The sequence below is a fragment of the Larus michahellis genome, chromosome 5 (assembly GCF_964199755.1).
Source record: "Larus michahellis chromosome 5, bLarMic1.1, whole genome shotgun sequence".
Taxonomy (NCBI): Eukaryota; Metazoa; Chordata; class Aves; order Charadriiformes; family Laridae; genus Larus; species Larus michahellis.
Genome location: NC_133900.1, coordinates 84,898,803 through 84,914,450, shown reverse-complemented (window position 1 = coordinate 84,914,450; position 15,648 = coordinate 84,898,803). Strand labels below are relative to the sequence as shown.

Here is a 15,648-nt window from a genome sequence, read left to right as displayed (position 1 = left end):
TTAATGAGCGTACCAGATGGGCACGGGGGAGAAAAGTATCTTGCCTGAACCATTAGCATAAACACAGCTGACCTAAAAGGACCTACTCACCGCTAGGTTATAATTACTCCAGTGTTTTCACGAGTGAACAACGTTCATAAATCGAGAATAATTTGGAGAGATGACATCTTTGACAAACGGTAGCCTCCATATGCTGTTGAACAGCAGAAATAAATTTACGTTTCATTTTCTGGCCTGTGTGCTGGGTGTGGCTGTAGCACACGTGTTTTACCGAAGTCTTAGGACAGCCACAGTGGTAAGCACCTTTTTTTTGCTTAATTTTATCTGTATCACGGAATGGTTATAATTTGTGATAGAAGACACTCCTGCAAACTCTACACATAGCGGACAATGGTGTCTTTTTTCCCCGTCTAAGATTTTAAACAGCACAAATGGCAAAAATTCTCAGAAAGAAGTGGCCATTTTCTGTGTTCACACTAGACATCGTGAGAGTCCAGTATCTTGTAATACCAGAAAGCCTTGTGATAGCCCCTCGGCTCAGAAGGATTTATTAAACATCTTCCCCACTCTACCCCACAAAACACAGGCAACTCACCAACACGCTGCTTCAGACCTGCGTTAAAAGACCAAAAGTCTCACCTATAGGTCGTTAGAAGAGGACAGCGAGAAGGATAACACCACTCTTAGCCCTTGCACTAGCAGCAGGAATTTAATGAAATTAATCTCCCAGATAATCTTAGAAAGCAGACCATGACCATGTTGCAGAGAAAAGGTAAAAAGAAGGTCACTGGTAGCCTGCCTTGGGGAAAATTCCATCTGCACAGCAAATCTGACGATAGGCTTGGCTTCAGCATGTGAACAAGACACACTAGCAAAGAATTTCAATGCCATTAGAAGGTCCAGTATACCTTGCCCAAGAGCGAATCCAAATTCCAGTAATTCAGAGGAAGAACACAAACAAAACCCCTTAAAAATGAGAAGAGCCAAGAAGAAAAGAATAATAATTTCTTAGAACCTGCAGACAGCCACAGGAGACCTCAAAGCATATTAATCTACTGTAATACCATGCAAAACAAACAGGAAAAAAAAAACCTGCTGATAAACAAACTCCATTCAATCTTCCTTCCAGTCTCCTCTCAGACCCTATTAAATTGCATCACCGTATCCTCTCGCAGATTTCCTGCCAAAAACCCGGCAGCTACATGCAAATTCCTCATGGCACTGTTAGGTCTTAGTCTTAAAGACTGTGCACGTGCTTCCTTTTTGTCTACCTGAAAAACTGGCATAAACCCAATGGGATTACTCGCGGTGCACGACGTCGAATACATACGTATTTGCAGGATCAGAGCCTTGGTCATTGAGTTTCCAAATTTTGAAGGTACTTATGTCTATAATTTTAGAAGCATTATATTACCCTGAAATCAAGGGCAATATATGCATTTACAAGCAAATCCTACTCATTTCTACAGCGCTGGTGAGTAATGTGAATGAAAGTGGTCCTTAATACTCTAAGACTATAAATTTTCCAGCAAAAGGGAAGTATTATGTAGCAAATAGAGTCAAGGCTAAATAGAAGGAAAGTTCTATGGCGCAGAGGAGTAGATCTCAAGCTAATTATGAACACTTGGAAAACAAGACATTATTTTGTTTCAATCTGGTTTGTCCCTCTAGCTAATTAACACGGCAATGAGATGCTTTTGAGTAGTGTGAGAAGCACAAAGAGAATCTGCAGGTGTTTATAAGGAACTGCAACCTCCTACTGAGAGGACAGGCAGGGGGAAAGCACGGTTAGGCTTACTTATAACGTTAAAAGTGTGCGATGGCCAGAAGTCAACCCTCTCAGTGAGGAACTAGAAGGCTGAGAAAGTCTCTGAAGACAACCGTACTGCTATATCGAAGCATCACAACAAATAGGAAAAGCATTGTGTATATCCAACACACTCAGACTATTTCATGAGACAGTAAATCACCGTATTGGCATCATTCGGCTAGAAATGTGAGTTCCTTTTCTGTATAGGAGTGGTTTACCAACAATTCATGAACAATGGCAAACCACGTTAAGTGGGCAGCATTTTACGCTAAAGCTACTCAGTTTAAAAATCAATAATGCAACATTCAATAATATAATTGAATAGCTTTATGAACACCACAGTGGCCAGCAGTCAATGGCCCCTTTCTCAAGGCAATTTCAGCCATTTGCTTTCACCCTCAGTTATGCATATTGAGTAACTATTTACAGTGAGGTAGCAGCCTACTGCCCCCATAAGCTCAAGTACGTGCTCTGTATTGCTATATAATCTTTATGAAAAATACCGTCCTTTTGTGCCACATGCAGAATTAAAAATGTTATTGATTTTACCATTATCAGCAAAAATACAAACCGGTTCGTGGGCATCTGCTCAATTGCAGTTTTTCGCAATGGGCCAACAGCCAGAGAGGTGGAATTTGGGCTCACTGTGCCCAGTAGCAGCTACCACATCCCCTTCCTTCGACTGGAGCTACTGAGCTGTTTAACATTGTACTCGGGTAGGGCACAGAAGCGTTTGTCTGCACCTTCTGCTCAGTCGTTCCCCACCTCCGCCACTGCAAAGGGAGCATACCAAACATACGCATCCCAGAGACCAGATCCAGCCTCCGAGCTGCACCATGAATATGGTAAATAAATGATGCAGAAAAATGTAGCCAGAAATATAATCTTCATCATGGAGGTCACAGAACAAGTAGGCGAGTAAAGAGCGTGAAGTTGCTGAATACAAGTCACTTTGTACATATAACATGGTGACACAATATGGTATTTCACTGGTAAAAGGCAAGGATTACTTTCCTGGAAAGGTTAAGGGTAACTTTAACTTGTCTATTGCCATTCACTAAGAGGGAAGGCAATCCTCTGTTGAATAACTCCACAGTTAGGTAACCCACAATCCCCATCAGATCCCTCTTGACCTTTCAAGAGTATGCCTCCCTCTGGAACAGATGTCCTTCGACCTGCCTAAGAAGTAAATGTTAATTCTCTTGTATTTTGTAAGGCAAGCCTCTTTGGGGCTTTATATGCCACCATAATATCTAGAGTCTGGGCATTTATTTTTTTTCAAAAGGTATCAGGAAGAAAACCACCCAAAACTGCAAACGTTTACTCATGTGAAATGTTAGAGAACAGTCTTAAGATTTAGGACTTACCTACTGATAGAACAGGAACAACAGAACTAGCAACAGTGATAAATTTTCCGTGGCCTTCCACTGCTAGTCCAGGCTTGGAGGATTCACCCTCAGCAGCCTGCACGATGTCATGCCCACCACAGTCCAGATGCTCCTTAACATTCTAGAGGAACCTACCACAGCATCAGCTTCTGCATGAAGACTCTAGCCCGTAAGCATTATGACATCCCAAAGCATTCATGGTACCATTAGTAACTTCACTGTATCGGAACAGAAGATCTTCTGAAGGTGGAGGGTTTTTTTGAAGTGAAACGTGTAAGAGAAGCGTAGAAGAAATGGGGAGCAAACAATTTGGCAGATGGAAGTAGAAGATCACAAAACGTATGTATTGGCTTTCTTCTGGAGAGGCGAGAATCAGACTCTGTGCCATCCAAGCAGAGATGAGCACCTGGCTTGGATAGGTTTCCTCATCTAATCCCTGAGATACCAATCAAAACCACGACACCAGAAGCTCAGGATCTACTCCTGTATAAAAATATGCAAGCCCAAGTCCTTAGCTATGGCCAAACAGGTCCTCAACTTGAGACCTGCAAAGAGACACCCCAAGCTCTTCCCATGGTTGTTTTCTAAAGGCTTTTAAACTGATTCCAAATTATATCAGCTGCTTACTATTGCATATAGCTTAGTAGAGTAAGAGAAGACTTGGTGGGGAATCATGATGGGGGTGGTAGGTTTTGACGAACTACATAGAATCATAGAATCTTCATGGTTGGAAAGGACCCTTGAGGTCATCGAGTCCAACCATACACACAGTAGCAGAAGGTGCCACTACACTGTGGAGCCTCCCACACCGGCTCCATCACCTTGCTGGGCAAGGGCACTGCCTTCACCAGAGAAACTGGGCCAACAGCTCAACTGCCACCACTCTTCCATGAACGTGACGTGATACTCTTTCCAACTAAGAGAGTCCTTCCTGCCTCTCATGGCTTTAAGATAAAACCAAATGTTTTATTTACCAACATTAATCTGCAAATATTAACCTTGTACCAGTGTTCAGATTACTCATGGTTTGGTTGGGGTTTTTTAAGTTTAAAATTATTGAACTTCATCATTATATCAACAAAATAAGAGATTTGAACTAGAGAGAGACTAAAACAAAGGTTTGGAAGCCATTTAAAAAAACCTCTATCTTAAAAGGCACGTTTTATTTACAAAGAAACTCCTAAAATTTCCATCAAGGCTCTCTATAGGTTTTGTCTGAAAGACCAAACGTTTCTTTCAAAGACCAGTCTTTCATTCTTTTAACTCTAACATTGTCTCCCACTATTTCTATATCAATTGCAAACCTCTGAACCCCTCCAAAGGTCTTCCAAGTTGTATTGCTTATTCCTTTCTTCTCTCCACCATATCCCCTCTCTTCAACCTCTACCAGCACAATCATCTCCACTTTTTCCCCCCAACGTGCCCTAATGCAAAGCAATGCTGAATCACTTACTGTGATTACCTGCTTAATTACTTCACTGTGCTACTATACTCTTCCTTTAAATTCCTCCTTCATGTCTGATTTTACCTATAGAAAATCATCCTGCTGCAGATTGAAAGGTGGCATGTGACCAGCTATGACTTAATTAATAAACATGCGGCACTTGACACCTTACACTGCACCTTCCCAGAAGAAATGAAAAAAAAAAGGTGTAGAATTTCATTTCTGTCCCTTACAGATGCTAAAAAAAGTGTTTCCACAGAAAAATGAAAAGCAAGAGAGCAGTCAAAGAGGTAGGGATGGGTTTGGGTTTTTTGGTTAGTTTGGTTTTTTCCGTTTTTTTTTTTCTTTTTCTTTTTTTAGGAAGAGGAAGAAAACCAAAAACCACTCTTTGGGTACAAACGGGAAGATGCTGAGAAGTGAGGAACACTGACTGGAACTGCATAGACTGTGTTTGACTTGAGTTTCTTTAGACTCTGGGAGTAGCATCTTCCTGCAAAGCTCATATACCAACAGTGCAGCAAACGCACCTTTTGCTGAAGTCCAGTTTTATACCAGAATTGCAGAAAGTGCACTGCTCTCTTCATACCACTATTAAAAAGACAGATTTTTCTTAAAATGGACAGTAAATTGATTGTGATATTCGTTTGCTGTACAGTTGGATTGCTATCACTACCGGGGGAAAAAAAAGGAAAAAAAAAAAAAAAAAAGGCGCAACTTTCACTATGTGACCCAAATCAAAATTCTTCAGAAACTGTCCATGTGCAAATATCAGAGATATTATAAATGTAAAGAGAGGAGTAATCCTTGCACTTAGTAGTAGTAGTAGTTAATGATATTTTAGCAACTGTTATTTGGAACAACGTTGTCCCAGATGGCTGCAGTATAAATTTGGGGAGGACTACTGAAGTCCTACATGATGACCAGTAGGAAGGAGATGAATAGATTGGGGCGGGGAGAATATTTAGGTTTCTTGGGGCTAGCGTCTCGTAGTATGAGAGTTGGCAAGGATATTTCAGCTAACAGAATATTTCAGCCATTTTTTTGTGTCAGATAAAACACAGGACTCCTGCTGACACCTCAGTTGGATGAACTGGCTGAAAATTCTTCTGAAATAGAACTGTCAACCAGAATATTGACTAACAAAATATCTGATCTAGGACCAACACCCACCTTTGCCTTTCCAAAATTCTTATTTTTCAGTGGCCATCAGGCACTTTATGTTTTTATAAAATCATACGCAGTGTCTACAATCTGAAGCAGAACAGCCCAAAAATGTGTAATTTTTTTTTTTCCTGATTTTCTACTTAATCCTTCTTATAAAACAATTAGGAGGAAAGAGCATATTCTCGCCTGTTTATACAGGGACAATTAACACTCCCAAACTATTGTATCAAGAAAGCAAACGTTGTCGTTACGTGAGGCCAGCAGCATTCCATCCATCTTCCATCTCCAATTCCAGTGCAATTCAAACTGGTTAAAAATGGCCTTGCCAAAATTGTTTGAGGTACTTCTCAGAAATGAATGTGTTGTCTCAATGTAAAATGAATAATTTTTAGAGATATGAGATATATCAATCCCTCTCCATAAGGAGCGTAACCACTAAGTTGGATCAAATTTATTTTTGCTATATCTGCAGTGTTGTTTTGTCACTACTAAATGCTTATTTTTTCAGAGTTTTAAAACCCAAAATACCCCTTTTCCCCCGCAAAGGGAGCTTTGACTTTCACAAACTGTAGAAAAAGCTTTGTATAAATTTATATTGCTGGTTTGATGTGGTATTTTTTCAAGACTTTGTATAAATTAATAATTTTCCATATATTTAATGCCTCTTTTTTTTTAAGCGTTTACATCTCTTACTTAGAAAACACCTTATTTCTAAAATAGCTTATTTATGAAATTGACACACAAGTGTCAAAATTACCATGAAGACTTCAATTCTCACCCGTTGAACTGAGGATTCCATCTGCCTCAGGGCAGCTGGAACACTTTTTGCCCTGAAAGAATATCTATAAAAGTATAATTAGGTCCTATTAATGCTGGATTTTCATGCCTATGACTAGTATGATGTTAAGCCTGTAAGAAATAAAGTTCTCTACTATGAACAGAGACACTTCAATGTTAAAGATTAAATAAGCAAGCAAGACTAAATTTATTTATATCATTATCTGTGAATAAAAGCCTAATGTATTGAATAATAACATATATTCAAATTACAGCTCTGGAACTCACTGCTCCAAACGTAAGGATGTTAAGTAAGGTAGTCTGTAGTCACTACATAAAGGAGAATAACTTACAGTAATAGAACAATTAACTCCAAATTCATATTGAATGTTATTGCGTTTTTCTTTAATAAACCTCATTGATTAACTACTTAAGAGTATTACGCGGGAAATACAGGGAGATACTTTGCCAGATACTAAAATTTACTTCCATATTTAGCGTTGCTTGAGAAGGAAAATTATTTACTGCTAGGGACTTTGTGATTGTCAGGTGAGTATTTTACCTGACGCTCACTATACGCACCCTTTTAAGAGGCAGCAATAAACATGATGGAAGTTAAGACCATTCTGCTCTGAAGGAACTCGTAAAAATCCAATTTGAGCACAAGCTTGGGAACGAAGAGTAGAATTGAAAACATATTCCCAAGGGAAACGGGGATTGACCTCTGCCCATCATGTTTGCTTTAAGAATCAAGAAGAGCAAACCCAGGTTCGGTACGAAGAACATCAGCCAGCAAATGTCTGCTCCTTCCTACTTATAAGGCCAAATTTCAAACCTGTTTCCAAATGACTCGCAAAAGCGATTGTACTTCAGAGGTCCTACAAGACTAGACAGAGGGCAAACAGCCCAAAAAGCATCTAAGTGAAGAGAGGAGCGCGGCTCACGCTTCCTCTGGCACTGACATTAAAGAACAGTAAAGAACTCCTCGGCTTTATTTGCAAGTCACATATATTTATATGCAAGACAGATTTATAGTCGCCCAACTAAATCAAAGTGCAAAATAATGAGATTCGCTCGTTTTTATTTTAACCAACTTTCTAACAACAGTCAAATGAGAAACTGGGCCACATTTCTCTTTTAGAGGTAAATAAAAAGATTTAGCAGCCTAACTCGCAGAGGATGCCAGCAACGGTCTGACCATTTGGCCGTTGGTTTATTTCTTAATACGAAATAAAAATGACCACTTTCCTCTAGTCTAGAGTATCCTACCAACCCCGAGTCTGCCATTTTCCAAAAAGCACTGAGGTCAAGGGCAGCAATTCAGGCTCTCCCAGTCCTGACCGCATCCTGCACTCCTTAGGACTTTCTTCTAAAACTCTGCTCACAGCTCTCCTTCTCTGGCATGCCGTGGAACAAACAAAAAAGCTTTGATAATGCTGCAGATCCTCTTAAATCACTCATACAGACCAAATTATTTAAAAAAAAAATAAATAAATCACTAATTCAGGTCTCGTTATTTATTTTCTAGTATTCAACCATCTCTTGTCACAATAATATTATTTATTTTTTTTTGCGCTATCCTACCAGCGGAAGCTTACCTCTGTCTGTTAGGTACGCTGCAGCCACGAGAGCGCCAGCAAAACTAGCCCTTCCTCATGGCTGCTGCTGACCACACACAGACGCTCCATCCTTTCCCAAGAGCTTGTCTGATAAAGGAATTCAAACCACAAAGTGAAGTTATGGATGAACCATAAAAAAAAAAAAAAAAAAAAAGGCAAATTTATCTTCAGTTTAGTGCAAGTGGTACGTCTTGCTTTCTTTTTTGTCTGAAATAGGTACATGGTGAGGATAATCCTGAACTCCACCGTGCCAAGTCCCACCCAATGCAAAAATTACAGTCCCTGCCCTTGGAAAAGTTTTCCCTTGGGGTGAACAAGTGAGGTTGGGGACATCTTTGCCATCTTGGTGCTCGGAGGGAGGGAAGACGGGCTCTGCAGGAACGGGACCGATATCTTCTTCCAGCCAGAGCTAAGAGTTTGACGTCATTGTCTTTCAAACGCCGGCAGTTGAGACCTGCCACTGACACATGCAAATTTATGCATGAGGTTTTCAAAATTAGCATGCATCCCCAAAGACATCAGCGAAACTTCGGCTTCTAAGCGGAGCTGAGCATTTTGAAAAAAATAAACCCGTCAAATAAATTACAGGCCTTAGTTATCCCGGGTTTTCCAGACAGCACTTTTGCAGTCACAGCTCTCGGTGTGGTACAGTTGGAGGCACGTAGCACAACGTCCACGTGAAGGAAATTGTGAACAAGCTGATATTTCTGAGATGTTATGACTTTTTCCTGTGTTAAAATGTATTTTAACTTTCTGACATCTCAGCCAGACTGTCGGCACACTTTCTGTTCTTGGGCAGCTACAGCCAAGGTGCTTTGACCTTTGAAACCTCCTCCCCGGCCTGCACCGGCTTGAGAGAGAAGGAAACGTGGGGTCAAGGGAAAAAGAGCGGGGGAAAACAAGCCTTCTCATGCTTTAAAACCGAAAATGAATGAATACAAATTATTCCTGGTTTCAGTTTTTACAGCTTTACACCTGAAAGCTGCTGGACAACAGCGTTATCTCAATTTACCATATGAAGGGGAGCGATGCCATGAAGAAACGACCTTCCAAGGCCAAGAGAAAGAAAACATTGAAGGAAGGGGGGGAGACAGGGGGTGACGACACACATCCATTCGTGTTTTCCAATCACTACTTTGAACTGTACAGTTTCTAGTAATTCGTTATTTTCAGAAAACAGACATGATATATTTCCCTGCTGACAGTTTTCCAAGACACAGCCATAAAGAAATCCCAAGTGTTAACACCAGGACGTAGAGAGATTGTGTCAGGCAGAAGGCCATTATTTGGAACCACAATGGTAAGAATTATGTTTGCATTTATCAATGTCTTACTGCATAAAACTCTCAAAAATAACAAGCCTTCCAAGTCGGCAAGCCTCTAATTAGAGCTATCTTTACTGTATTTATGAAATGCATGGATACGGAACGGCTCCCGTCCATCATGGCTGCGAGCAAGACGTAATGCTGCTCAGTGGGAGGTGGGAAGCATCTGCTGGGAAGAGCACGGGAGTTGATAAGCAGTGACAACTTATACTCCCATGGATTTTGCAGAAAGCAGAGGGAAGGAAGGAAGGAAGGAAGAGTTCCACTCAAGATGGAAGGCAGAAGGACCAAAATTAGAATATATGAATTACAATGAAAGTTGCTGGGACACTACAGTTAGAAAAAGTAGTGCAGATGTCCTGGAACTGTACTACGGATGTCAGTTAAACACCTAATAGATAAATCATGCTAAATGAAAGCAAAAACCCAGGAACTATGAGAGAGGCATGAAGTCATACCAGCAACAGCCAGTATTTTTCAAGTGCAAACCTTGAGGAGATCCATGATTTCATAATCACCCCTGTACTTCACTATAATTCCAACATCTGCATTCAAGCACCCCTGAAAACTCAGAAAATAACACTTTTTCCTTCATTTTCCTCCTGAATTGCAAATTTTCTTCCAACTCTAGCTACATTTTACAAGGTGTCGTAATCCGAAGTGGGAACAGGGCAGTTGACACGCCAGGTCCGCAGGTACGGTGACAGCAAGGAAGCAGCAGCCCCTTCCACACCAAGAAGGGGAAAAATATATGCAGTTTAGGAGCTCTTAACATTCTCCTGTCCCTCTCTGCGATGACAGCTGGGAGCCACTAAAGGGAAAAAAGGCTGAACACATGGCATTGGAAACGGGGTGGGGGGCGAGTGGCATTAGCTGCTGTAATCACACTGTTAATCACACCATTTTGAGGGGCTATTGGCCATTCAGCGGCTTATCCTATGAACAATGAGGACACAGTTTATCAATAACAACACGTTCTTTTAATATACAAAATGATTCAGGTTTTTCTCCAATTTTTTTTTTTCCCCTAATAAGAATTTAGAGATTTTGAATTTCATACTCTTTCTTCAGGCAACATCGTTCAGTGAGAATGAAGAATTTTGATTCAGTGGCCAAACAGTTCAATCCACTTGTTTTAAGCAGGGGGGGAATAAAAAATAAAAAATGCATTTCAGACTTTTTAAAAAGCACGTCTTCAATTTTTAAGTGTGAAGCACAGTAAATAATTCGAACCATAGAAGTATTGATTTTACCTTCAGAAAAAAAAAACAAAAAAAACAACCAAAACCAAACCCTGAACTGTCTTGTATTTTCCCATTATTTCTATTGTTTGCAAATAATAAAATTCAACTGAAGAAAATGCTGAAATCACCGACCAGATACTAATCTATTTATCTATAAAGATAAGTATGTACACACACGGGGGGGGACATGCATCCTCCCTTAGTCTTCCCAAGGCTATCTACCCTGCATCCAGACCAAGCCAAGACCATGCGGAACCGAAAGCTGCGTTCCGCCTAAATGGGTCACTTGCAATGAGAAAGGCGGACATTTACGCGGGGGAAGCCCCATTGATCAGGCGGCGGAAAAGAAAACCCCCAAAAAAACCCAGAATACGGCACCAGGGCAGAAAAAAATATGCCTTTGCAGGCGATTTGCATTAAATTAGGCAAGTTCCTAAATCCTCCCGCAAAATGGAGGTGAATTCCCGAATGAATGCAAGATGCAGAGTACGCGGGATTTAACAGTCGCTCGGGTCAGCCTTTGTGCGTGCGGCAAACGGAGAAACCTCGGTGCCTTTCCCTACTGCCGCGTCGCTTGTACAGAATAACGCCGAAAGACCAAAAGCGCCCCATTTCTCACAGGTTCCCGGATTAATAAGCAGCCTGCGGTGATTTTAAATTGCACCTTTAAGCGCCGGCCCGTCCCGGTGGTTTTGAGCCCGGGCGGCAGCGGCGGTGGCAGAGCCACGCTCCCCGGGCGCGTCGCGCCGGAGCCGGTGCGGCTCCGACCCGCAAAAGGCACCTCCGCAACACGCGAAACCGCTGCCCTGCGAAGAGGAGAACCGCGGCGAGGCTGCTGCAACACACGGCCAAACCGGGGGGGGGGGGGGGGTAAAAAAAAAAAAGGGAAAGAAAAAAAAAAGGCAGAGGGAAATTTCCATGCTGCCGAAATAGATACAAAATATCCCCCCGTGCCTTTGTTCAGCCCGCACTCTCGTTCAAGGTGTTAAAATACTGGTTGCCTCGTTAAATATCCGCTGTCGGAATATTGCGGGAGCAGCTCGCCCCTCGCTCACGCCAGCCTCCCCCGACCCGGCTCGACAAGCGCGAAAACACAAAATAAACGAAGGTTAACAAAGACCCGCCTGGGAAGCAGCCTGCATTAAACGCTCGCAACATCAGCCTGCATTAAACGCTCGCAATATTAGTAGGAGCGATGTAAAATGCGCTGTTTTCGGTCTTTTTAATGCTAGGCATCGGACGATAGTCGCTGTACTAATGGTAGGTGCTATTGCAGGGAGACAAATGGCATGGAAAAAGGAGAAATCTCTCCCCATCTGCCAGATGAGGCTGGTCGCTAACCTTACGGCACGCTGCGAAAGCAAAGAAGGAGCTGCAAAATAATCATCTCCTTGCAGAGAGAAAGCGATTTCAGCACAGTACCTTTCTGCGTTTGTCCCTCTTCCATATTCTCTTCCATGGCTACCTTTCTTCGCTAGAAACAGCTACGGAGAATTAATCAAAAGCTTCAGTCAGATGTAGGAAAAAGTGTGGATTTTTTTTTTTTTTTTTTTTTTTTTCCTCCTCTCCCTGGGAAGCTCCAAGAGCAGAGGCTTAGGCAAGTCCTCCCAGCTTAGCTAAGGCTCCCTCACTCTCCTTGTTTGCTTGGAGACGGGCTGTCAAGTGTAATTTCATTCAAATTACTCTTCCGTGAAGATTATCAATTTTTCTTCTCAAAGCTGCCCATTGTGTCCCCACCGTAAGCAGGTATTCAAACAACCAGCCTGCGAATTTGGGGGGGAAAGGCGGTCTGAGCCCTTCTGGCAACGGCAGCGCTGCATAAGCCTCACTTTGCATATAAAAAAAAAAAAAAAAAAAAAAAAAGGGGGGGGGGAAGAAGAAAAATAAATAAATAAAAATGGAGAAAAGAAAATTGGAGGTTTGGATTGAAAGCCCTGTTTTACATCGGCAGCGGGCTGCGCTGAAAGCAGACGGAGGGGTGTCCTCCTAAGGGGAGGCAGACCACCAACCCCCAGTTCCCCCTCCTCGCTCCCGAAATGGGAAAACCCAGATGCCTGGGGGTTCTTTATGCTGAATTATTTGCCTCCCCCCACCCCCCCCCTTCCCCCTCCTCCCGGATCAGCACATTTCAGAAGAATACGACTCTTCGCTTCCCTCCTCCTCATGTATCTGTATCATCTGGAACTGACAACAAATACACACGATCACCCGTCTGATATTCTAGAAAACGTCTTTCCGACAGTCCCATTTTGTGTGTTTATTCACACGTACCTGCGCAATTCAATTAATTAACTGCTGCAAAATCCACGCACCCTACACGTTATCTGTCGGGGTCACAGTGAACAGGAATTCGGGGCCAGTTCGGAGATGTAAATCAGTACTTGCATCAATTTTTTTTTTGTTTATGATTATCCAAATTAATGATACCCAAAAATCAGCTAGCCGCACGCTTCAAACCCCTATTCAATAAACCACACCTTCTTAAAACGGTGAAGCGCCAAAGGTTGGGGGAGCGAGGGGGCAGGAACAGACACACAAACTGGGAGGAATTCACCCAGGAAAAGCCCAGGTGAAACACGCTCCGAGGCACCTGCGCGTCTGGGGAGCTCTGCGGGCCGGCCTGGAACGCACCTTGGATGCCGCAGCCTACCAATAAATTCGCATTTTTGTACCTCGGTCTACAGCGTAACGCAACATCAGTTGAAGACTTTCGTTATTTCGCCGGGAAGCACAATTAGAAGATAAGTCCAGTGTTGCTTTACAGTTTTCCCTTCTCATCCTTCTGGGGAAAAAAAAGTGACTGAAACTTACCCGCAAATAAAAGCTGCCGTGGCTGAAAGATCATATTTACATAAAAATGATAAATAGCTCATCTATTTACTTTATGCTGTCTAAAGAGATTGACCTACTGCTGCCTTCTAAGTCAACCCCAAAAAAGCAAAGTTGTTTTAGTTTGGGGTTTTTTGCTTGCTGGGGATTTTTTGTTTGTTTTGGGGTTTGTTGTTGTTTGGGGGGGGGGATTGTTGTTGTTGATTTGGGATTTTTGTATTCTTTTGGGTTGGTTTTTGTATTTTTCTGGGTTGGTTTTTGTACTTTTTAAATGCAGTTTGTATATAAATCTGTTCAAATCTGATTAATACCAGAATAATTTTTTATGTGTGAAGTTAGTTTTTTATATATGAATTAAATAACTGAGCGCATATTTAGTTAGTTACCCAATCCGTTTCCTACCCCTTTTTCTTCCTTTTTAATTCACCTCCCCAGGGCTCTGTTTTCTGGAACAACTGAGGACCAGTAATGAGTTGTTTCAGTGCTCAGATCTAATTGATCGTTTCAAAATCAACACATCGAGACTGCCCACACAACACGGAAGCGCGGCGCCATCATAGCATCGAAGTATCTTCCATCTTTCTAGGGATTATTCCTCCAGCCATATTTTTTAAAAGAAGGAAAAATTCCTCTAAAACAGAAGATGTCCTGTGTAAGTGTTTTCTTACACAAGCATTAATAAATCTTGATGTTTAAAAAAACCGTATAGCAAATATTTTACTTAGGGTGGCAACTGTTTCTAAGCTTTGTTTCTTGATAGAACCAAATATTTGAGATAACCAACCTCTTTAACAGTGAGGTTTGCAAAGAAGAATCTATAGGTTGCTTATCAAAGCAAATGACTTTGTTCCTTAAAACGATCATACAAATTTTGTTTCAAATATAAAAAGCATCCAAAAAAAAAGGCTGGAAAGAGATAATTGGGAGAGGATACGATGAAGGCTGTACACTCCTGAGTGACACAGAAAAGGCGAATAAGAACCTTGTCCAATACAGGGAGAGGGCTGCAGAGAAAGTAGGGTCAGGAGAAGACAAAGGCCGAGAACGCAACGTGGAGCTGAGCTCTGGAACTTGTTGGAGCAGGGTCTTGTAGAGGGGAAACAACAGAAGAGCAAGGAGAATCCAAAGATTCGTGGATAGGAAGATGCACCGCTGGATCAGGAGATCCCTGAGCTGCAAATCATTGGAGAGCGGAGGAATATTTTGTGGAAAAGTTTTATCTTTTTCATACACTACTTCCAAGACAGTCCGCCTTTGGACACAAACGTAGGAGGTGTTGGGCTGAGTGAGTCCTTGATCTCATCCCCACTGTGGTCATTTTCATGTCAGGTTCACGCACACACCTTAAATTTTAATAAAATTTTTAACTTCCTGAAAAGCCTACACTCAGAGGTTAAGGTGAGGTTAAGGTGAAATCACAGGTACCGGTGAAGCAAAGTATGGTATTGTCAAACCATGAAACCCAACCCTGGGCTGCATCAAAAGAACCATGGCCAGCAGGTCAAGGGAGGTGATTCTCCCCCTCTACTCTGCTCTCCTGAGACCCCATCTGGGTACTGCGTCCAACTCTGGAGTCCTCAGCACAAGAAGGACATCGAGCTGTTGGAGCGGGGCCAGAGGAGGCCCCGGAGATGCTGGGAGGGCTGGAGCCCCTCTGCTGTGGGGACAGGCTGAGAGAGCTGGGGGGGTTCAGCCTGGAGAAGAGAAGGCTCCGGGGAGACCTTCCAGCCCCTTCCAGTCCCTAAAGGGGCTCCAGGAAAGCTGGGCAGGGACTCTGGAGCAGGGAGGGGAGCCGTGGGACGAGGGGGAAGGGTTTTACACTGACAGAGGGGAGATTGAGATGAGATCTGAGGCAGAAATTCTTGGCTGTGAGGGTGGTGAGCCCCTGGCCCAGGGTGCCCAGAGAAGCTGTGGCTGCCCCATCCCTGGAGGGGTTCAAGGCCAGGCTGGACGGGGCTTGGAGCAACCTGGGCTGGTGGGAGGTGTCCCTGCCCAGGGCAGGGGGTTGGAACTAGGTGGGCTTTAATGTCCTTTCCAACCCCAAGCAT

The 15,648-nt window shown here is 42.6% G+C and overlaps 1 protein-coding gene across 1 annotated transcript in view; it reads right to left on the bottom strand.

Moving 5' to 3' along the window:
* The window catches only part of GPM6A (glycoprotein M6A), a 136,163-nt gene extending 123,216 nt beyond the window's left edge, over window positions 1-12,947 (bottom strand). The window contains exon 1 of the mRNA XM_074588429.1: window positions 12,194-12,947. Coding sequence (XP_074444530.1) covers window positions 12,194-12,230 — 37 coding nt within the window. The 5' untranslated portion in view covers window positions 12,231-12,947. The remainder of the gene's footprint in view (window positions 1-12,193) is intronic.
* Between the last annotated feature and the right edge of the window lie 2,701 nt (window positions 12,948-15,648).